The sequence below is a fragment of the Cygnus olor genome, chromosome 4, assembly GCF_009769625.2.
Source record: "Cygnus olor isolate bCygOlo1 chromosome 4, bCygOlo1.pri.v2, whole genome shotgun sequence".
Classification (NCBI taxonomy): Eukaryota; Metazoa; Chordata; class Aves; order Anseriformes; family Anatidae; genus Cygnus; species Cygnus olor.
The window spans coordinates 50840759-50865551 of record NC_049172.1 but is presented as its reverse complement, the minus strand read 5'-3'; the positions used below and the strand labels follow the sequence as shown (position 1 = coordinate 50865551).

General features: G+C 38.1%; 1 protein-coding gene across 1 annotated transcript in view; it reads right to left on the bottom strand.

The window, feature by feature from the left end:
- Positions 1 to 24793, bottom strand: part of CORIN (corin, serine peptidase) — a 136991-nt gene that overhangs the window by 4047 nt on the left and 108151 nt on the right. Inside the window, 6 exon segments of the mRNA XM_040554938.1 lie at positions 503 to 636; positions 2297 to 2568; positions 6587 to 6761; positions 7907 to 7956; positions 12521 to 12643; positions 23618 to 23747. Coding sequence (XP_040410872.1) covers positions 503 to 636; positions 2297 to 2568; positions 6587 to 6761; positions 7907 to 7956; positions 12521 to 12643; positions 23618 to 23747 — 884 coding nt within the window.

Here is a 24793-nt window from a genome sequence, read left to right as displayed (position 1 = left end):
TATGTTAAAGCTATGCCAGTTTCTAGGGTGATTTGCCTTTACTAAGTAACTAAACTTTAATCAGCTGTTAAGACTGGCTGCTCTGCTGAACTATGTAGCAGCATTCAGTGTTACTGGTATTTATTCCCCATTATAACCATACAAAAATGTATCTGCAAATGGCTCATACTAATTTTAAGATGTTAGCCTAATAGTTAGCTAATACAGATAAACCTTAGACTGTTCAAGCAGCATTTCATTACCACAAACTGAAGCTGATTTCAGATTCACAGAATCAGAGGTATTGAGGCTGGGACTCCTGGAAGTCATCTGGTCCAACCTCCCTGCTCAAGCAGGGCCACCTACTGGTTACACCAGTAATAATGAAAGTTGGGTTAAAATGTGTAAATAGACTGTTGTCATTTTTAGAGTAGATGAAGTATGCTGTACCTAGTAAATGTCACAGAGCTTTGATTTCTAAAAGCCTTTCTAGCTGTGAGTTTCTCCTTAGAGAGAAGCTTACCATGCAAGAGTCCACAGTGCCAGACTCAAAGCCGGCACACAGCATCCTGCTGGTGATGGTTTTCATGTCAAAGTATGACTGGCATTGTTCTAAGGAAATGATGCGAACTTCTCCCTCCTGAAGCTTAAAAGGCACTGAAAAACAGAATTAAGCATTAAACTATGTACCCATGGACACACAAATATTTATCTATGATGGATCTTTGAGATATGACAAATATTTCCATTAAGATAGATTTTAAGTATTACTTAATATATATATATTAAATGTAAGGAGAGAAGGTCTCCCCTCTAGCACAAAGCCCCGATGAAGGGAGGTGCTTTTTTGCACTGCTGCATTGCAGGATTCATGACTACTGCTCCTGAGCCAGGAGTATACATGCTGCTTTCTGGAGAAGGCCCAAGCACATGGGAACTGGTGTCACGCTTCCACTTTATTGTGCATTTTCAGTGAGACTGAGGAGGCAGAGCACCTTTGTGTGGGGTGTAACAGGACTTTTAAGATGGGGGTGGTATTGGCTGGAAAACAGTAATGAGAGGTGGAGGAGAGAGTCAACTCATCACTCCATGGCAGGATCCTGGTGTCTCTCATGGTCAAGCCTGGTATAAACACAAGCATTTTGAGTTACATTTGGGTAAATTTGACCTAGTGTATCAGGGAATCAGATTTCAAAGGTTACTGGAATTATTTTAGCATATCCAGGACTTCTTCCTACTGTGAACAGCTGACAGAGCTCAGATTCAAAGGAAACCTGTTAAACCTAGGGTATGAAGTACTAAATCCTGTGTAGCCAAGATGTTTTTTGCAGCTTCATAACATAAAATCTTTAAAAGCAAAGTTGAAACCATATTAGAGAGCAAAGAAACTTTTCCCACTTACCAGAGGTACAAAAGCATTCTGTGTTATTTTTTTTTCCTGCATTTACCTAAAAGATAGTTTTAGATGGGTAGAGCTGATTGTAAACAGCATATTCCTCACCAATGTAATACTGTTTTTGCCAAATGTAAGACCAGGCCACTAGGGGTGGAGCAATACTTAAAGGAAAAATTCCTTCTCCAGTGTACAGAAAAACACCCTTCCCTAATAATTGCAATAAGAGAGAAGGGAGAAACACAATGGACAGAGCGTAACAGCGTTGGGGCGAGGATACTTTGCATATGATGCATGCAGGATCATTTTGGCGAGACAAACATTTACTTAACGTAAATGTTGTTATAATGGGACCCGAGGATTTCAGTGGCAACAGAGCATGAAAAACAGAGCAACATTTCTGTTCAGAGAAACAAAAACAATTCTGATTTACCCACATGGAACAAATCATGCCACAAGCCTAAAATGTGACACAGAGCATTGAGTCAAGAAAACGTTCATTTGACCTATATGGAATTGCTTTCTGTGCCTTCAGCTTTCACTGAACAGTGTTACTCCCTGGTAATGAGCCGACACAGTTCTTATCTAAGTACAGTCCTAAATACAACCTAAGTGACTACAGTTATAACCAATTCAGGTCTTTTTTTTGATAGGAGTTTCTAGATGCTCTGCATTTAAAAAAAAAAAAAAAAATCAAGCCACTTGTCTAAATATGGATTGAGGAACATAAATTTAGACTACTTATTTGAAAAACCTAGTCTAGTAACAGCTGGCTTTCCTCCATGAGTAGTTACAGTTCCTTAGCATTTAATAAAGTCCAGCATTAGCATAAATGGATAAAGCATTGCAATGGGGTCACTTATTGGGTTAACCCAGTAGGTAGTTGATGTGGTTTTCCACAATTGCCAAAAGTATTCATCTTACTTTTGTTGCCCATGTGTCCCCAGCCTGTGATGTAGCAGTAGGTATCTGGCTGCACCAACTGTTCCTTGCTGGGCAGACAGACAGGTCTTACATAGCTTGTTTCATTGATATCTTCATCTAGTTCTACAATGCTGATATCATAGTCCACGACTGCTCTGTTGTAGCGCGGATGCAGGATAATCGTCTTCACTAGTCGGGTCTGCATGAAGCTTGAGGGATGATCAAGATTGCTTATCCCAAACACTACTTTCCAAACAGCTGCGTTTTCTCGCCTTTGTTAAAAAAAAAAAAAAAAAAAAAGGAAAATGGGAAATTTCAATTGAGTTCTTTTTAGTTTAAATACCTGGGATTTTTTTCTCTGACTTTTTTGATATTCTATTTTACAAAATTTTTTATATACAAGTGCTATAAGAAAACAAATACTTAGGCATCATTACTGGCAAAAAAAAAGGCAATGCTTTCCATTCCCTTCCTGCTTGCTACTGAAATAATGCAAGCTCACAGCCTAAGATATGAAACTACCTGTTATTTGCCACATTAAATGCCAAAGGTTCTCAAAATCATCCCTTGGATCCTGCCCAAGTTCTTAGGTGCTCACTGGTGGGCATGTACCAGTTTGGGGTGACAGTATTGTTCAGTAGTATGCTGCTCACAGCAGTAATTCAAGCTGAAGTCCCAAAGGAGTCTTAAAGATACAATTCAATTATGAAAAATAAATCTCTTTTATGATGGCATGTGAAAAGTCCCTTATTTATTGGGCATCCAGTCTGTGCTAAGCATACTCCCTATGCCTAAGATCAAAGGTTACTCTGACTCTTACACACAATTGTTTAAGACTCTGTTTGCAAATATCCATGATCCATAAATAAGTAAATAAATAAATAAAAGATGGATAGGCTATTAGTAGGAAAAACGAGGTCCATTAAGACACACAAGAAAACATTAGAGGTTTAGAGAATCTGGATTATAACTACTGGTAAGTCACGGGTTCCTAATTGGTCTGTGATTCTAAAAAAGAAAAAAAAAAAAAAAAAGGTCTCTTTTTTGGAATTGATGTAACTAAGTTCCCTCAAAGAGACTGAGGCTTAGTCAGAGCAATCTGAATGAAAACATGCAGAATTTCAGCTTTCTCACAGCATTCAACAGAATTGTCATTCCTATAATTTGGAAAGAGATTCAGTTGCTAAATAAAGACTTTTTATCTAAGAGTTCCATGAGAATTCTGGAATTTCAAACTATAATGGTCTTTCTACCATCATGACCGATTTGTGAGTTATTCTATGATGTTTCAAGTCAAAGTGCTAGGAATATTCACATTGTATTGTGTTTATGAGCATTGAGAAAGAGCATTGCTTGGAGCAATGAGAAGTCAGACAGAATGTGTTATCCTACTACAGTCAAGAAAAAAACTTTAATGTCTTGGATACTTTGGTGTTAAGCATTTCAAATTGATCTGGACAAAACTATACTAATAAAACCAGCAAAGGACTCTGTGTTTAAAGCAGCTTCTTTCCATTTGTAACCTCTACAGATATTCATAACTATTTGCATTAATATTGTCTGCTGCGTTACTGATGCATAGTCCTCATGTTTTCGATCCCAGACTTCACAAAATATTTTTTGTCTAATGCACCAGAGCACTTTAAAATTTGTTTTAATTGCCATCTTATCTTTTTGGTTTGCTAAATTTTTAAATACTCTGTATTTAGAAAACTTTTTGGCATCAGGAATGATTTTGCTGTGTCTGTAGGAAACTATACTAAGAAAGCATTTAAAGATTTCAGGCCCCTGGGAACATATCCTCAATCTCATCAGAGAGGCAGAAGAGAAGAAATATTCTTCATATAACTCCTCAAGGAATTATTAAAGCAAAGTATCGTAATACTTGAAAAACTTATTGCCTCAATTTTTTCTACTTTAGGGTATTTAGAATACAAATGTGAAAGAGACATTTACATAGAATCAGAGAATCATCTAGGTTGGAAAAGGCCTTCAAGATCACCAAGTCCAACCATAAACTTGGCCTACAGACTCCCATCAGTAAACCATGTCCCTTAGCGCTGTGTCCACACCTCTCTTAAATACCTCCAGGGATGGGCACTCCACCACTGCCCTGGGCAGCCCGTTCCAATGCTTGACTGCCCTCTCCATGAAGAAATTCTTCCTGATATGCAATCTAAACCTCCCCTGGCACAACTTGAAGCATTTCCCTGCATCCTGTCACTTGTCACCAGATAAAAGAGACCAACTCCTTGTTGCAAGCTCCTCATTGCTCTCTACAGCTACCTGAAAGGTCTCCCCTCAGCCTCCTCTTTTCCAGTTCCCTCAGTCGCTCCTCATAACTCGTTTTCTAGTCCCTTCACCAGCTTTGTTGCTCTTCTCAGAACATGCTTGAGCAAGTCAATATCCTCGCAGTGATGGGCCCAAAACTGAGCACAACATTCAAGATGAAGTCTCACCAGTGCATGTACAAGGGGACAATCCTTTCCCCAGTCCTGCTGGCCACACTATTGCTGATGCAGGCCAGGATGCCACAGGCCTTGCTGACCCCCTGGGCCCACTGCTGGCTCATCTCTGGCTGGCTGCTGACCAGTGCCCCCAGCTGCTTTTCGTCCTGGCAGCTTCCCAGCAACTCTTCCCCAACCCCTTACCGCTGCATGGGATTGCTGTGACCCAAGTGCAGCACCTGGCACTGAGCCTCACTGAATGCCATGCAACTGGACGTGGTTCATCGATCCAGCCTATCCAGAGCCCTCTGCTTTCCTACCCTCAAGCAGATAATGCTCCCACTCAACACGGTGTCATCTGCAAACCTACTGATGGGTGCACTTGATCCCCTCATCCAGATCATTGATAAAAATGCTAAACAAAACTGGCCCTAAAACTGAGCCCTGGGGAGCACCACTGGTAATACTCTGAGATCACACAGCCCACCTTTTAATTGAGATCACCAGAAAAAGTTCTTCCAAAGGTAGAGGAATATGCCAGACCCTGTTTAGCTGCATTTAAAAATAGACTGAAAAGAAGAGAAATTCCTTGCACTGGACCCAACATCTGGTGAATGCAATATTCTCGTTTTATTATACAGGTTTAGCATTCTTAGTTTAGAAGGGAAGTTACCTAACTTACTCTTTTAACCTTCTGGTTATTGCTTCTATTCTTAGTTCTTGAACATCCTTAGGGCATGATAAAATTAGCAGTTCATGATACTGATTTTGATAGCCAAAACTGCGATTTCTCCTGTGTTATTGCCCCTGGCATTTCCATAAATAACCTTACAGCTTGAGATACTCACACTATTGCCTATCTGACTTGTCTTCTGGCTTCGGACACAAAAGCCACAATCCACAATTTGCCCTTACCACAATTTATATCAAGAGCCAGGGGAAAAAAAATAAAATAAATATCAGTCAAGAGAAACCAAAGTACATCATCTTTTCCCATCCTTACCACAGAATTTCTACTGGCTTATTAAACAGAAAGAAAGGTGTTTAGCATAGTCCAAAAATTTCCAGTGAGCAAGTATCAGTTTTAAGCAGGATTAAGTACTGGTGACAACCATCTAGCACAAAAGTACTTGCTAACTAGAGCAGAAAACACATTTCAATTGTCTTTAGAAACATGATTAAACAACTCCCATACCAGAGAAAACAAATAAGGTAATGCACTTTCCTCTAAAGTCTGTGGTTCTTTAAAAAGAAATATTGGTTACCAAAAAGCTAACAATGACTAAGATAATTCCTACGCCACAAAAACCTCCTCTGCACTCCAGAGCATCCTCCACAGGACCTCCTATACCATGAAACACTCAGTAGTGGTTAATACCGACTGATTAATACTACTGATGGATTATCATAATCAAGCCATGGGGAGTTTATAAATCAGAAAAGAGAGTGAAATTCAGTATATCAATTGCAGTGTCATTAAATATTCATGTTTTAATGGCCACAGCATTTTTCCAGACATTTCTGTGCTGGTGCCCAAAATTGTATATTGTACAAGAGCTATGGAATTCAAGTTTTGATCATTTTTTTGGTTTCCTGATGAAAGTCAGAATACCTTTGTTTACCTTTCATCAGTAAAGATAGCAATAATAAAGCATGTCAGAACCTAACCTGATGCTGGTTTACACCATTTACTCTCTCTTGTAGTCTCTAAAAGCAGCCCTCTGTAACTGCTTTTTTCTGCAGAGGTCATCACCTGCTGCCAGTGTGTTTGGTAGTGGAGTTGGTAAACCTCAAGTTACATCTAATTTGTATACGAACAGCAAACTGTCTGAGCTCCTCTCACCCTTCGAAGCAGTGCGCTACCGTCAAGACCCATCTCTTTGCAATCAGAACACAGCCACATATGTGTCCACTCGGCTCACTCTGCAGAGAGCACTGCCACGGCCACCGGCCTGGGCGACTGGTCCTGCCGCCAAGGATCCTTTTGTTCATGCGTGCAGCTGGGCGACGGCCACAGTCTGGTGAGAAATAGATGCAGAAGGGAGTTACTCCTTACCACAGACACACAGCATGCAAGACCTGGAAGAAAACTGGGCACAGAAGACTATTAACAGAATCACAAAATTACACTGAACAATAAAATAACTGAAGTCATCAATAACCACACATTAATATCAAACACATTGAGCCATTCTCATTCTTCCTTTCCATCAAAGGATTTGCTCTCCTGAGATTAATTTTGACCTGCTTAGACTAAAATATCAACCAAGCTAAGCTTGGGAAGTTGACTTTCTTCAAGTAACAGTTACCTGGCTGCCCTTGGGAAGGCTTCCTGGTTTTATGTCATTGTCTTTCTGTCAGCTGCCAATGCGTTTGGGCTATTTTGTACTATCCATAACGAAAGCTTCTGGAAAATCAGTCCAGCAATAATGAGCACTTGCTTAAGCAAGTAATTCTTACTGTGTTCACCCCAAAAACTTCAGAGGGCAAGGGGTTTTACGTGTTCTTAAAGCAACATATGTCAGAAGCAAACACCTTTAACGGGCTCCTGTGAGGTGTTATTCTCTGGTAAGAGTAGTAAATATTTTGATTACTTTCCCAAACTTTCATGCTTTGTGATAAATTCTCCCCATGTCAAGCAAATTCATAACGTATATGTTCTTCAGCAAAACTCTCCTTGTTTGTAGAACATGATTTTATTCAAGATGAAGAATTTCTGCCGTTTTTCAAATTACTTAAATCTGCACAATCTGCTATGCCTGCAGATTTTTCTGTAGCTTTCTACTTTAGGTTCCCTTGAGATTCACAGCAAAACAGATCAAAGCTTCAACTTCCAGGTATGCAGCCTACTGACCCCTCTGGTGGAAAAGGATATTTTCAGCAGGAAGTTTTTTCATATTAATTTTTGGAACCTGACTGATGGCAAAATTCATTTTGTGGGAGCTGGACTGGGCTACTGCAATAGACAACCTCAGTGTCAAAAATAAGAAAAGCTGTTGAAATTGAACAGAGAAGGAAAAAAAAAATACAAAACTGGAGGTTGCAGAGGTCCAGTCAAATGTCAGAATGAATCCACACAAAGCATCTGCATTTTTTAAAGTATATTTAACATATCTTTATAAACAGCTTTGTCTATTTTTTCAGAAATATGCACTTCTCTTACCTTCTTTAGTGCAAAGGAGAGCCACTTTGCTTCTGCTTCGACATATCTGCCTAAATATTGAAACAAGAACATCATAAAAATCTCAACTAATTGATACAATTTTGGGTGATTTGGATATCAGCACAGGTATTGTATCCACTGTTTTGAATGAGCTGTTAAAAATTCCCCAAACCGTAAAAAGAAACACAAAGAGCTTCTCATGCCAGATGACTTCCAGCGTCTTTCTGGCAACAATTCAAAATATTAGTTCAGCTTTACAATGTGTTTCATGAGCAGATGCTACATATTTTGCAGACGACCTTGCTCTCTGGGCACTGATCCAGCCCTGAGCTCGGCTGGGATGTACAGTCTGTCAAGTCTTAATTTATGGCACCTGAAAGCACAGAGATTGCTATTCTCTGCATCCTTACAGGTGAAGGATGGGGTTTTCTTTGAAATATATTTGATGAAAATTTTTGCCCAAAAAGTTTTGGTATTTTGATGAAATCCCAGGAAGCAAGTATTAAGACAAAAAAAAAAAAAAAAAAAAATCCTGTTGAAAATTTTCAGATGAGAGAGCAAGGAAGTGACTCTTTGTCAAAGGAGTGGAGATCCTTGCTAAAACTGAGAGCACTGTTGCTCAGCTCTCTGACTGCTTATTTCCATGACTTTTTAATTCATACCGTATATGCATATGTGCTTTTTAGAGGCAGATCCAGAGCTGAATTAGACTGTATACATGGATTACGTATTCCCCAGGTTATTCTTTGAAGTAATTTCAGTAGGTGGGCTGTTACTATAAAGTTGCAACTATTTAAAAAGAGACTAAATTTAATTTTAGGTCATATATAAACGTGGGCACAACATCTGAGTGCCAACCATCACATTATCACCAAAGTCTCAGGCCCTGGTCAGTGATTTGACCAGGCCTCTGCTCCATTCACATGCTGTGCAGAACAGTCTACTTTCTGTTCTTCTTCAGGCTGAAAACACAGAACATAAATTTCTGTGCCTGGAGATATATGACTAATTTCAGGAATGGTGCTTGGCTTTGCACCATTTTTAGGGGTATTTACACTGCATAAAAATATACAGAATATAATTTAGACCAGCCACACTCATGAGAATCATGAGAAGGAGGACTAAGGAGAATCTCCATCCTTTACTGGATGCAGGGGGAAACTTAGTGACGAGAGATGAGGAAAAGGCTGAGATGCTTAATGCCTTCTTTGCCTCAGTCTTTACCAGAAGACTAGTTGTTATCTGGATACCCAGTTCCCTGAGCTGGTGGAAGAGGGTGGGGAGCGGGATGTGGCCCTCACAATCCACGAGGAAATGGTTGGTGACCTGCTACAGCACTTAGATGTACGCAAGTTGATGGGGCCGGATGGGATCCACCCGAGGGTACTGCGAGAACTGACAGAAGAGCTGACCAAGCCCCTTTCCATCATTTATCAACAGTCCTGACTATCAGGGGAGGTCCCAGTCGACTGGCGGCTAGCAAATGTGATGCCCATCTACAAGAAGGGCCGAAAGGTTGACCCAGGAAACTATAGGCCTGTTAGTTTGACCTCAGTGCCAGTGAAGCTCATGGAGCACATTATCTTGAGTGTCATCACGCGACACTTGCAGGGCCACCAGGTGGTCAGGCCCAGTCAGCATGGGTTTATGAAAGGCAGGTCCTGCTTGACTAACCTGATCTCCTTCTATGACAAAGTGACACGCTGGGTGGACAAGGGAAAGGCTGTGGATGTGGTCTACCTTGACTTCAGTAAGGCTTTTGACACTGTTTCCCACCGCATTCTCCTCAAGAAACTGGCTGCTCCTGGCTTGGACTGGCGTACACTTCGTTGGGTTAGAAACTGGCTGGATAGCCAGGCCCAAAGAGTTGTGGTGAATGGAGTCAAATCCAGTTGGAGGCCGGTCACTAGTGGCATCCCCCAGGGCTCAGTACTGGGGCCAGTTCTCTTTAATATCTTTATTGATGATCTGGATGAGGGGATCGAGTGCACCCTCGTTAAGTTTGCAGATGACACCAAGTTAGGTGCGTGTGTCGATCTGCTCGAAGGAAGGAAGGCTCTGCAGGAGGATCTGGATAGGCTGGACCGATGGGCTGAGGCCAACTGTATGAGGTTCAACAAGGCCAAGTGCTGGGTCCTGCACCTGGGGCACAACAACCCCAAGCAGCGCTACAGGCTGGGAGATGAGTGGTTAGAAAGCTGCCTGGCAGAGAAGGACCTGGGAGTTTTGGTTGATAGTCGACTGAATTTGAGGCAGCAGTGTGCTCGGGTGGCTAAGAAGGCCAACAGCATCCTGGCTCGCATAAGAAACAGTGTGGCCAGCAGGTATAGGGAAGTGATTGTCCCCCTGTACTCGGCTCTGGTGAGGCCACACCTCGAGTACTGTGTTCAGTTTTGGGCCCCTCGCTACAAGAAGGACATGGAGGTGCTCGAGCGAGTCCAGAGAAGGGCAACAAGACTGTTGAGGGGTCTGGAGAATAAGTCTTATGAGGAGCGGCTGAGGGAGCTCGGATTGTTCAGACTGGAGAAGAGGAGGCTCAGTGGCGACCTTATCGCTCTCTATAGGTACCTTAAAGGAGGCTGTAGCGAGGTAGGGGTTGGTCTATTCTCCCATGTGCCTGGTGACAGGACGAGGGGGAATGGGCTAAAGTTACGCCAGGGGAGGTTTAGGTTGGATATTAGGAAGAACTTCTTTACTGAAAGGGTTGTTAGGCATTGGAATGGGCTGCCCAGGGAAGTGGTTGAGTCACCATCCCTGGAGGTCTTTAAGAGACTTTTAGATGTAGAGCTTAGTGATACGGTTTAGTGGAGGACTTTTTAGTGTTAGGTCAGAGGCTGGACTAGGCGATCTTGGAGGTTTCTTCCAACCTAGATGATTCTGTGATTCTGAGAATAAATTACTACCCCCCCACACACACTGAGAAGTTTATTTGACGTGACCTCACTATGGGTGAGACTATATCTTTTGCTACTCTATCTTGTAGCTCAGAGGCTCCAATACATCCCTTCTCACATATTTCCTAGCAGACCACTTTCAAATATGGCAAAGCATCTTGAAAGTCCTTTGTACCTTAGTGACCAAACAGAACATGGTTTTGGACCTGCCTCTGCATCTTTTCACAACCCAAGATGTTTATTCTTGATTTAATCTGGAGAAAAGCATTTAGATAGAATCATAGAATCATTAAGGTTCGAAAAGACCTCCAAGATCATCTGGTCCAACCATCCCCCTACCACCAATGTCACCCACTAAACCATGTCCCTAAGCATCATGTCCAACCTTTCCTTGAACACCCCCAGGGATGGTGACTCCACCACCTCCCTGGGCAACCCATCCCTATGCCTGACTGCTCTTTCTGAGGAGAAATTTCTCCTAATTTCCAACCTGAACCTCCTCTGACACAACTTGAGGCAGTTCCCTCTTATCCTGTCACTGGTTATCTGTGAGAAGAGGCCAACCCCCCAGCTTCCCACACCTTTCTTTCAGGTAGTTGTATAGAGCAATAAGGTCTCCCCTGAGGCCCCTCTTCTCCAGACTAAACAACCCCAGTTCCCTCAGCCACTCCTCACGGGACTTGTGTTCCAGGCCCTTCACCAGCTTCGTAGCCCTGCTCCAGGGCCTTGATGTCCTTCTCGTAGTGAGGGGCCCAAAACTGAACACAGTACTCAAGGTGCGGCCTCACCAGAGCAGAGTACAGGGGTATGATCACCTCCCTGCTCCTGCTGGCTACACTAGTCCTGATAAAGGCCAGGATGCTGTTGGCCTTCTTGGCCACCTGGGCACACTGCCGGCTCATGTCCAGCTGAGCACCAATCAACACCTCCAGATCCTTTTGCTCTGCACAGCTTTCCAGAACCTGGATGCTGGATACTCTTAGGCTAGTGGAAAAGTACAGTGAGAAAGGAAAATAAGTAAAAATAAAAGTATCAGGCTCCATCTTGTAATGTCCCTTTTTCTAGATGAAGAAATAAAAATGGATTTAAATGAATGGGGAACATACTACTGTGGAACAGAACCAGCACAGAACGGAACTGTTGGAAAGCAAGAGTATGCACTTGTAGACACAATCCTTTTAGTATTCTTCTGCTGAAAGAATCAGCCATTACGGAAAAGCTTTCCTGCAGACAACAATGGAAAAGAAGGAATCTAGGTGCATTCCTCAGATTTGCTTCTTCACACATATATTCTACCTCTGCCCTCTGCATTTAGCCAAGTCAGTCTTCTCTTGTGAAACAGAAGAATGTTCTGTTGAAGAACAGTGTTATGAAATTTCCTTCTGGCTATTTGAAAGAGGAGTAGGGAAACAATGAATCTGTTTTTTGAAGATGGATTAGATGGCTCTCCAGTTTTTTGTCATGAATGTTTACGTTAATTGACTCTTTAGCCTTAAAAGTCACACTTTGAATGTTTCAACCACAACTGAGGCCTGGCTTCTTGTTACCAACTACATGTTTAGTAGAGCTAATTAAAAGAAATATACCACTGTATAAGGTCAGAGGAGCTGCTAAGTAAGCTTACTGTAAGAGGATATTGTTCTGCTGAAAAACCTGTGATCTCTCCAAACGTAGTGACTACCCACAACAGCGAAATAAATCTAATTTACCTATCACTTACCCATTCACTAGAAGTGCGTGTAAAGTTGATGCATTCTTATTCTTCCAGTCTGGGTGCAGATTCAGCCACTTTTGGTGCTGTATTTCCTCATCTTCTAGTACAATTTCTGTTGTAGGTGGTCCTCTGAAACAAATAAAAGACATTCATAGACTTTCCATTAAGTTCCTATGTTACAATTATGAAAGGAAGAGGCCCTAATACCTCCTGTTCACTACAAAAATAGAGAGTAGAATGTTATGTCAAAGCCACGTGTAACAGAATCATAGTTAGGGGAATGATATCACCCCAAGAAGCCAGGCCAGCTAATGTACTACTGTCACTCTCATTGTATTTTCTGATAAAAAACAGAATCAGAATCAGGAACAGCAAGAGCTTTCTGGTGGAATTGACTGTAGAGCATACATTGAAATGTTTCTACATTTTCCTGACTCCATAAGTACAGCAAATAGATCTTCATTTGTGGAAGAGGAAAAAGTAAAAAATATTTCCTTGCATTCCTGTCTTTGGAAATCCATTCAGATATAGCAGTAAAGAACAATCTGAGTCTTGTTAATAATACTTTGAACTATCTCTAAGTCCAGGGTGTTTGACTTTGTAAACAGAACAAATTACAGATGATGATGTCAAACCTGGCCTTCTGCAGCAAATTAACAAGAATATGAAAGCAAGTTAGAATGATTCCACCAGGAGATGTTTTCACACCTCCACTTTCTCAGTTTAGGTGTTGCCTGATAAACCACTGAAGAAACTGTTTTAGTAAATCTCAGCTGCCAAATGGAAAAAAAAAAAATGTATTTTTGAAATGGCTGTACTAGTCAGACAGCTTTCTAGCACAGAAACAGCCACGATTAGCTATCAATCCTCATCAAAGAGAAGGGCTTCCAAGGGCTGCTCCCCTGAACACTGGTTATGGGCCAAATTCTAAGCACTGGTTTGTGGAAAAGAGAATGAGAGATGTTCAGAAAAACTGAAATGTCCTAAAAATCACCTCTGAACTCAAGTCTCTCATGACAGTACCTAGCAATGCCAGCCAGATAATCAGTTTGTCTTAGAGTCTATCTTTTCTAGTATTACCTGTATTTGTTTTAAAATATTTACCAAAGTATGTTATCCTTTACCAGCTGATTACATAAATTAACAAATATCAAAGAATTAAGATTTATGATAAAGTTGTCAGTGCAACCACATGGAAATAATGTGGTCTGAAATAATTAACAAAGCTCTGAGATCCCACCCATAGGTCTTGCCTGTTACATGACTTATTTTTCAGAGCCTTCTCTGGTCATTATTAAGCAATCTCAGTCCATGAGCTACTACCCAGAATGTGCAGCCAGATAGTAACAAGTATTTTTAAAGTCTGTACTTTTTCTCATTGAGAGAAAGCTATTTTTGTAGCAAACATCTTTTTCCATCATTGCCTGCTTATGGAAAACACATAAAGCTCCCCCCCCCTTCATTTCCAGCAGTTGCGTAATTCGCACTCTTTCTCCCACCAGACAACACAAGCTTACTTTTCTCTTAAGATGACACGTACAGAGATATATTATATAGCTGTAAACAAGTGTCTGACCTATAAAATATGTAACTCAAAAGGTTCAAAAAAGTACAAATATCATTACCATCTGATGGATCCAAATCTATACTATCCCAACAACCACATTATTTTGTTGAAACCTACAGCTCATGATGCTGTAATCATTATTAAACAAACTCATTTCTAAACTAGGGCAACAACCTACAAGACACTTAAGCCTGTATGAAATTCTATAATTATGAACATAACATGTTTTATTTAATAAAATTATGGCTATGCTTTTTTTTCCCTTGGTGGTCAGAGCCTGATGTAATACACTCAAAACCAATATGCCCTAAATTATGTTTTCAGAATTCCTTCTAAAGTTTCTATCCTACCCCTCCTAGAGCTGTACCACAGAATTTCTTCTGTGGACATGCTCTAAAGAAAAGGGAAGATTCATTTTTCAGTGAACACTGCCACTTCATCTCATAGTGTATATTTTCTTCATAGGAATATTTTCTTTTACTGAGTTTCTTAGAGACTCCAACAATGTTTTTTAAGTTATTAATGAATGATTTAGAACAAAATAAGGATATAGCTGCTAATTACTTTAATACATCAAACTAAATTAGCTTTCTTTCCAAATTGAGGTTGAAATTAGCTGTCTTTCCAAATTTTTATTTTAATGGCTTTCTGAACTTGACCTAAATTGATTCAGTCTGCACAAAAATCATGTTTGTGGCCATATTTAATATCTCTCAAGTTTTCAGACAAGCCAAATAAGGAACCTTTTTCATAACATATTTTCAGAAAGCTCTTTCAATTCTTTGCAAAGTTTTCTCTTTTTTCCCCCTTTTGTTTACACATAACAGAATAGTTTGTTTTGTGTTTTTTTTCAGAAACTTGGTGCTGATTTTACACTAATGCGTTTAATTATTACCTACATTGCAACAATAAGCAAAATTGAAACCATATTTTTGTGACCGAAAGCATATTTATGTAGAATTCAGTGTGAGGTTTGGGGGCCCCTCAGTTCAAGAGAGGTATTCAGAAACTGGAGAGGGCCTTGTGATGGCTTCTGAAGTATCTAGGGGCCTCTGACACTGATGCACAAGGAGGTACTGAGGAAACTGGTCTTGCTTATTCTTGTGAGGATAAAGCTAAGAGCCCTTGGCACCTTACAACTACATGAAGAGGAGTTAAAGTGTGATGGGATCAAACTTTTCTCAGTAGTGCCACATAGTAAAACATGGGTAACAGCCTAGAGTGGCAGCTTTGGAGATTGATAGCAGATGAAAGGAAATACCTTTCCATCAGGAAGGCAGAGCAGCCCTGGAAAACACAGGCTGTGTCAGTCTCTCAAGGTTTTCAAGACTTGGCTAAACAGAGCAGTGACTAACCTGATCCAGTGTTGGTAATAGTCCTGCTTCGAGTGGTAGATGGACTAGGTGATCTCCAGATGTCTGTTACAATTGGGATTGTACAAACACAATGTAGTAGACAGTACCTATGCTGAAGAGCTTGATCTCAAAAGAACGTGAGAATTACTCACAAAGGTTTTTCCACACATTGGAGTATAACATTACAGCAGAGTCACTGATATATCACTTAAATTAGGCTTTAGTGATATATGCAAACACAAGACATTCATATCATGGTAACAATAATGCAGACCTTTTAAGAAGTGATTTTTGGACCAGATCCTCCACCAAACTTTAAAAGACAAATTACAAATCCTACCTGAATCCGTGTAACTTTCTAAAATCTCATGGTGATATTGTGATGGAACCATTTGGGTACTGAAACACTTCACTAGGCTTTTGTTGTTGTTTTTTGTTTGTTTTTGGTGGTGGTGGTGGTTTGTTGTTGTTGTTTTTAAGACTGATGGTGTTCTAAGAGTCCATTACTTTACAGACAACAAAATTTAACTGGCTGTCTCATACGGGTATTGAATATCTGTAGTAAATCTTTATATTCTAAAGAACTATAATAAGACTTCAAAACTGTCAACCACTCAGTGAACACACTTTCGGTTGCCTGTAGTCTTAGTCTACAGACTTCTCCAAGGCCATATCAAAAACATTATAGTAAAATAAATTTACAGTATACTCATTACAAACAGCAATATTTGTGTTTTTTTTCCCCTATGGATATGAACTGACTGATACACCAAGCTCTGTGGTAAAAGCTATCACATTCACTCAGATTTTTATGAGATCCTCTGCATTGTTTTCAACAACAAAATGGTATTAGGACCTCTGGAAAAAAAAAAAAATCCACGAGGCTTTCTTTCACTAAACAGTTGACCAAAGCAAAACTATCACAGAAAATTCAGCTGAAAGGAACCTTATGAGGCCATGTGATCCATTCCCCTACCCCAAAATAAGATCAGCTATATCTAAATTATCTCTGACAGATATTCGTTTACTCTGCTTATAAAAATGTCTAATGATGGAGATTCCTCAGCATTTCTAGGCAATGCATTCCAGGATTTACAGTTAGCAATTTTGTTCTAAATCTTCCTACCTGTCATTTAAGCTTATTACTTGTATCTTATTCCCCCTGGAATAGAGAACAGTTTATTCCTTGCTTCTTTGCAACAGCCTTGTACATATTTGAAGGCTCCCTTGCCTCCTTCACCCTGACTGACCACAGAGTTTTCAGCCTTTCTTCACAGAGCATGATCTCTAGGTTTCTGGTCATTCCTGATGACCTCATCTGGACTTTTCCCATCTAGTCCAAATCTCACACAAGCTGAACAAAACAGAGGAATTATACTGAGTGTTGTATATAAACATTCCTGACTATATACATAAATACCATGTTTGCTCTTCCTATAGAAGTAAGGTATTGTTTCCTTATGTTCATCTTCTGAGCCACAATATTTCCTAGTCCCTTCTTTACAGTATTCCTGTCTTGCCAACCATTCTCCATCCTGTACTTATTCAATGTGTTCCTACACATACTGTCTTGATCTTACTATTAGCATGATTTCAGGCTATTTCTCCAGTCTGTCAAGAAATTCTAATTTCAAATTCTAGTCCTGTCCTCCAAAATGCTTTCAGGGCCCCCCAGCTTGATACTGAATGAGAAGTTAGTAAGCATCCTCTTACTCCATCATCTGACTGACCCATGACAACACTAACATCACAGACACACAGGGATGTGTCTAGCACAACACCATACATCTTTAAGGTTTGACAATGAATCATCAACGGTGTCTTATTTCATCTTGGTCCATATCCCGTTACTTATTTCAAAAGTCATTTCACATGGCATGAAAGTTAAAAATACATCACTAAGTGAATTTGACATGATATGTTACTGATAAATACAGGTTGTCTGTCATTAAGACTTTATATTATACTTCTGTAATCATTTGTTGATAATTGAAGCAAGCCAACTAGTTCCTAAATCTCCTCTTTTTTCATTTTTAATGAAAGATGGCACATTAAACAGTTTTCAGCCTTATAAAGCCATTCTTTACAACTTCTCAAAGCTACTGGCTACCATTTGACAACCCTAATGTAGATCTGCCCTAGTCACGTATCTTAAATTCTCTTCAACACATTCCAGCAGACCCAGCTGCTTTGACGAGCACTGTATAGCCTATTCTTTTCTTATTCTAGCCCCAATTCTCAATACTTTGCTATCATAGAAACATTTTAATATATTTTATTGAGGTTATTTGTTTTATTTTGCCTTCTTAAATATATGTACATATATATTCTTGGGTTTTATGATTCCTTTTCTACATACTTACACTGTTCTTCTATACTGATATACTGAAGTCTGAACTACACCTCCACTGTCTAGAATTCCTCTTTCAGGTCACTGTACAGCTTGTGTCAGGTAACTAAATCTTGTTGCTTCAGAGGAGTTGTCTGCTAGATTAATAAAAGAGCAAATAATACTCCAAAATATATAATTACTTTAATCTATGAAGTTTCCTTTAATCTAAGACAATGTCCATAAATATTATTTGAAGATGCAACTACAAAATTAGTCACTTATAAAATCAGAAAGTCGAGACATTTTAATTTGCAGCAAAACATCTACCCAAGTGGGAAATTCTAACTTATGTTTTACTAATTTTTCAGATTTCATTTTGAAAAGCCTAATTAAAGTTCCTTTAATACATTTAATGTCAAGTTATGGATTCCCTTACATGTATTTAAGAGAGGGATTTTTTTTTTTTTAAAACTTAATAAGAAAACTAAAAGCCAGTTTGTCTTGTACATTATAAAGTTGCTTGCAGTGGGGGAGAAATAATGTTTAGGGTCATTTCATTACAAAAGTTACACAATAGAAATATTACAGAAATAATAAGTTTCAAAGTATTCTAGCGTGCTAACTGCTGATCACTGTGGTCAACAGACAAAGGTTATAGTATAGTTTATAGTGAAACACAAGGAACATTATGATTTGCATACTAAGTTACAATTAAAAATAAAAAAAACAGAAAGCAGGGACTAATTTTAGGTTATGAAATTAATATTCTGTTCATAATTAAAAGCAACATAAATCAAGATAATTCTGCACAACAATGGTTTTAATACCTCATTTTCCCTACTTCATTATGCAAATTTATCTCATGTACTAAAGTTTAGAATTAAGTATAATCCATAACTGGACTCCTTCTCTCTTCAAAGTAACAGTAACATTCTTCTGTTCAGCTTCTATTGTTTTTAGATGCATGTGACAACAGGCTTGAAAAAGGAAGTCTTGTGTTGTGCCAGAAGGTAATGAATAACATGTGTATAGGCACTAATATAAAACAAATTAGGCCTATTTCAGAGCTAGAACAGCATCTCTTTCCTGTCTGTACAGATTTAATATCTGTGTAGTTTTAAACTCAGCAAATTTGATTTGAAAGCCCCAGGGAAAAAAAAAATGTTTATTATAATGCCATTTGCAAAGCTGGGACATAACATAGTTTGGAAAAAGTATTTGTGATCAACCGTTAAAATAACAGCCTATGGTTGATAGTATCCACATATCTTTTTAATTTTTTTAGTCAGCACTAATAACAATTACCTTTTTACTAAAAGTATCCAATCATGCAGACAACAAGTGTTATAAGAGGCAATTGACCATACGATTAATGACTACTTGAAGCAATCATCACAATTTGCAAAGAATTATTAGTTTGAAATTTCTTCAAAAAAAGCCTTCGCCAAATAACTTTATATATTGTAAAATACATAAGTACGTGACAGATGAGACATAAACTATCAGATATAAACTAATACATCTCTAATATGCTGCTTAAAGTCTATGCATAACTGCATTTTAACATTGGTTCATCACTGCTCAAAATTATTAAAACAAAATCTTCCATGTCAACTACAACTTGTAATGTTATTTTCAGTAAATCTTATTTGATAATTATTTGCTGCTGCTCTTAATAAAATAAATGTAATCTAAAGAAATCTCTATATTTTTTAACCTCTAAAAATTTAAGAGAACACATTGCAGACAGGGACAATGTAAATATATTCAAGGTAGGTCAAGCACATTGTATATTCTGTTGAGAAAATATTAATTTCAGATCAATTAGCATGTTCCAATACTTCTCTCTCTGCATTTTATTTCCTAAATGTCATGTTTATTCTTGGAGAAAATAAAGTAGGTTAAATTCAGATATTTGAATTTCTACTATGGATAGGACATAAGCATTCAGTTTTTGGTTTCTGTGATGGTTTTAAGCATATAAGACATTACATACGCTCCACTTCCTTAATTTCTGATACAGAAATAATTAGCAAGTAATTAGAGAACATAGTAATTCATGTGAGGAAAAAAAAAAAGGGTTATTGTTCCAGCAACTTTACTGCATATATATGAGCATATATTATTAGAGAATGTTGTACCAAAGAGATAAAGTGAGAAAGCATTCAGAGGGAAAAGAGCCAGACAGGAGCAAGAGATCATCCTTCCCCTTCCATAAATACAAACAGTAGATGCTATAGCAGAGGAAAGAAGAAAAAGGAGCTATCTGTTTCAGTTGATCATCAGTGGTGCAGCCTCCAGGAAAAGGAGCAGTAGCAAGAGTAGGAGGTAGCAGAGCTTACGGCAGATTTGTATGAATGACTCACTTGGTAAACAGCTATGATTTTATGCTGATACAGCTATACTAGACCAGGCAGATCAGTTAAAATTCCCCTGTACTCTGCTGGGTACAGGCTGCTGAAGTTTATCATTATGACATTTGCTGTCATAATTATCCTAGTGCAAGAAAGAAAGAGAAACTATTCCACTCAAATGCCATAAAGTAACCAAACAATTCCACTAACTTCTCATTTTGTCAATTTTTAGATCTGAGCAGGCCATGTTTTTTATCATCACCATTTCATTAACAAAAAAGCAGACTTCAGAATATGTGAAAATGGCTTTCTTCAACTAAACATCAAGACAAGTCTCTGAACACAACAATATTCTGAACAAGCACAGTATGCACATTTTCAGCAACACAGTCTCTGTAGCACACACCATGATATAGCTAATGTTGACCTGAGAAACTGATGGCAATTGTTGTTTTGTTCTCTGTGTTACCAGGAAAACCAATTGCCAGAGACATGCTCTACTGTACATAAATGTGGGATTCAGTCTGTGAACAAAATCATCTGTCCTGAGATGAACGGATTGTCTTATCAGGTGACCTAATAGTCCTCCTAGGCTGTAAGCTTTACAAAACCTAAGATTTGAACTCTACAAATAGTTCCCCTTAGGCTCTCAGCATTATAAACAAAAGTTCACTTTGCACATAACACTCATTTTGCACTAGAGGAAAACAAAAGAACTGTTAAGAATGTGCGTTGCATAACTTGAACGACAGTCACCATCAGTCCAAAGCCTTTCACGCAATGCTTGGAACTTGCACAGGTTTTTTTTGTGATGTTGCATCACTCATCACACAACACATTGCATGTGCTGTGCTGTGAAAAACTGGAAAAAACACAGCATCTGTTGAAATAGAATTGGCCAACAGCCAGGAAATAGCTTGTGTTTTGTATAAGAGTCAGAACAGAATTACCTTTAATGTTGCTTCAGACTCAATGCTAATACCTCCCAAATAAACAAACATCTTGTTATTCTGTAAAATATGTTACAACTATCAGCTAAATTAATCTAACTTTAATTGCTGTCATTAAATTATCTTTATTTTTTTCAGATTAATATTGGCTGAAGAATTTAAAATATCTACAAGCTGTTAGAAAGACATTACTTTCATATTTTAAACATTACAACATTATATAGCAATCGAGATTTGTCATTTGGGAAAACACCAGACACAGTTATGAATAATATGTTGCAGATTTATACAAAAAATAAAAATACCATATGATACCATTCATTGCAATTCCAGGTCTGAGTTATTAAGAAGACTCAACTTTGCACTGTTTTTCTCTAAGAATAAAAAGAGAACTATTAAATCAAAATCAAGTATAATCTTAAGTCATTATTAAAGAAATTTGCATAGCCACACAACTGGTGGCATAATATGGACAGATTTTTTATATTCATGTCTATAATTTGCTGAAATGAAATATTTCCTATTGGGAATAACTGAAATAAAGCACTGTTTAAAATATGTTATCTTCATTTAAAAAAAAAAAAAAAAAGATAAAAAAGGAATTTTTTGATCTTTATTTGTACTCCATGGAACATGCAGTCCAATTTACCTGTAACCTTAGTGGTGACTGGAAATAACTTATTAAATACACCAGTGGTATGAACACCACATTCAGCCTTTCTTGCCATCTTAAATCAAATAAATAATGCAGGAGATAATGGCAAACAGATGAAATCTATGGCACTAGGTCAGAATTTACAATGACATGAATTATTATTATTATTGTTAATGTAGTATTCAATCTTCTCCCTTCCCCACATAGAAAATGTTACCTTCTGGGACACATTCACTGAACCCCCATGCAATGTTAAAAGAAGAGTTAACTAACTATATTAACTCACTCCTTTATGAAATTAGTTTTGGCGTATGCATTACAACCCACAACTTGCAGAACAGCTAAGAAAATCAAGCTTTAGATGACTGACAAAATCAGGCCCTAAGAAAGGGAAAGACAAACACTAGTTTGGTTTTCTGAACTACTGGAAGGAAGAATTAAATATTGAATATTAAAGTTAGACTGAAGATGTAGACTTCAGATCTGAATTGAAAATTCCCACTGCACTTCACATAATCACCTATAACCAAATAGAATTTGCAGAAAAATTATTATTAGTCTTCCCCTTTTAGAAAATGGATCTGTAAGATTTAAGAAATATTTGTCCCTCATACATTTGTTAGAAGAGATAGGATTGACAATTACTTCTGTTAGCAAGCTTCACTGAAGAAGCAGGAAAATATAAGTTTCTACTAATGCTAATTTCAGTCTAGACAAACCCTGGAAAAAAGGAAGGGATCAGAGGTCTTGTGATAATTTAATGCCTTTTTCATTTTCCTAACAGCAAGCATTATAAGAAAATTAAGAATATTTTATATTAATGTTTGAGTCCAAGATACTAAGAAATAAAAAAAATAAGTGATGTAAAGATCATCAGCTTATTTTTAGATAACAAAGTAGTTTCAAAAGCAATTAACTATTTTTGAACGTACCAAAGGAGCTTAAGCTTATTAGGAAGTTATATGAAGTTAAAGCATAAAGATAACATCAGTATTATTTAGATATACTAAATCAGTTAGGGCAATACAGAATTACTGTGTGTTAGAATGGCAGACACCCTGTTCGGTGCAGGTGGTCTTGAATTCAGGGGCATCTGTTAGAAATGATGTTAGGCATCCATGCAGTGCAAGGTAATACAGAGTAGATTAAGTGCAGACACTGTAAAGGGTCTTTATCCTCCTTTCTTTTCTGAGAAAGGTACAAACAACAAGATTGAATATCAATGTACGTAGTGGTAAACGGCAGATAGAAAAGAGATTTCTTATTCCAGTTTGGTGATTAGTCACTGGCAAAAATATCCTTCTATACCATCAGGCTTGTCTTTTCTTAGTAGAAGAGAGCTTTGGATGTCAAGCAGATGATAGTGTGCATGCAATAAGAAATATGCATATATTTTTTTCCCCAAGATCCACACAGAAAACACTAGCATTTCCAAATCTCTGTTCAGAGACACCTAAATTAAATATATCTGGTTGCCTATCTCACTGTATCTATTACAGAACCCAGAGAAATTTTCCTCTGTTTCATAAGACAAGACTGCATTGATTCTTTAGGGAGATACAGAATAACACACTTCCAAACAATTCTGAGCCTCAGAAATAACTGCAAGTTCAAACATTGAGGGTTGGCAAGACATTATCTTTTCAACAAACTGTTTTAACGACCACGCAGTGCTTACGAAATGGTGAAAGTGCCTAGTTTTTAGCCAGCTTTTGTTTCTGTAATATTTCATGACATGACAAAATTTCACTACTTCTTTTCCTTATATTAAGTATTTCCACACTAGGTCTACCATTGCATGGGTCACAGGGAGCAATGATCATTCATGTTTAACTCCATCACTCCCATTGTACTAAGAAATTCACCAGTGCTACAAACTACTGACCTTACCCTAAACCCATTTGATTGCAGGCCAGTTGACTCAAATTTTCTTGCCACTCATCAGCACAAACATGGTTATCATCAGCTGACCTGTGAATGGTCAGAAACATCAAGGAATTCATGTTTTTAGACAGGGTAACTGTGAAGAAAAAGAAAAATAACTTTACTGTTATGTCACATTGCTATTTTTATATATGGCACGCTGAAAATCCACAGATACGTTCTCCCAAGATGCTGGCACTTTTGCTGACTTTATATGCTCAACAACTATGTGATTTAAAATCAAGGCAACATCATTTGACCTCAGTAATGCATTGTTCCTGATTAACAATATGGGGCTCTAATTCGAGAAATGAAAAACAGCTACTTTTTACAAAAAAAGATTATGACCATTACTTCTCTCAATCTATGTTTAAAAGTGTGTGAACTGCTCTTATCACACAGTCATAAAAAGTATCTCAAAATGGCCCAAAATGCACAAGTGGGAATTTACATCCCTTCCCTTTCTAGGATTCTTCAAAAGATTGAGGGGTTGTATGCCTTTTTCCCCCAATACATGCAGTTTTAGGTAAACTGTTCTACTGACTTTTGCCTGGAGAGTAATAATCTTAATACAGCCATTAAGCATTTCTGCTACATGCTGAAGATGTTTTTGCTTCCCTCCCCTTTTTCCCAAGAAATGTATTCATATTAGATTAGGACTTTTCAAATACGCAATTCTAGAATATTTCTTCTTTCTCGCATAGGTTTTATTAAATTTTGTTGTATGTTAATGCTAACGATAAATATTTTAAAATGCTTATACAATTTAGTTCAATATGAATACAAAATATATGTGCTTCTATAAGCCATGGCATACCTTCTCTCTATATTTAAAGTAACATATAAAGCATCTCAAAACTTAGTAATATAAATTACTGTCATGTACAGAAATAATTGTTAACTAAGTGAAATTTCAGAGTTACTAGTTTCCAATATGCCTCTTTTCAGTTTTGTTGTTGTTGTTTTGTTTTGTTGAAATCCACCTTAATTTTTATGTAAAGAATAATGCTTGGAGCTATCTACACATTAAAGCATGACGCCTACTCTCTACATGGTCAGCATTGGCAGGTTACATTATTCTACAGATCTCTAAACAAGGCAAAGGGACCTACAAGAACTACCTTCTCATAAACTCTGAATCTG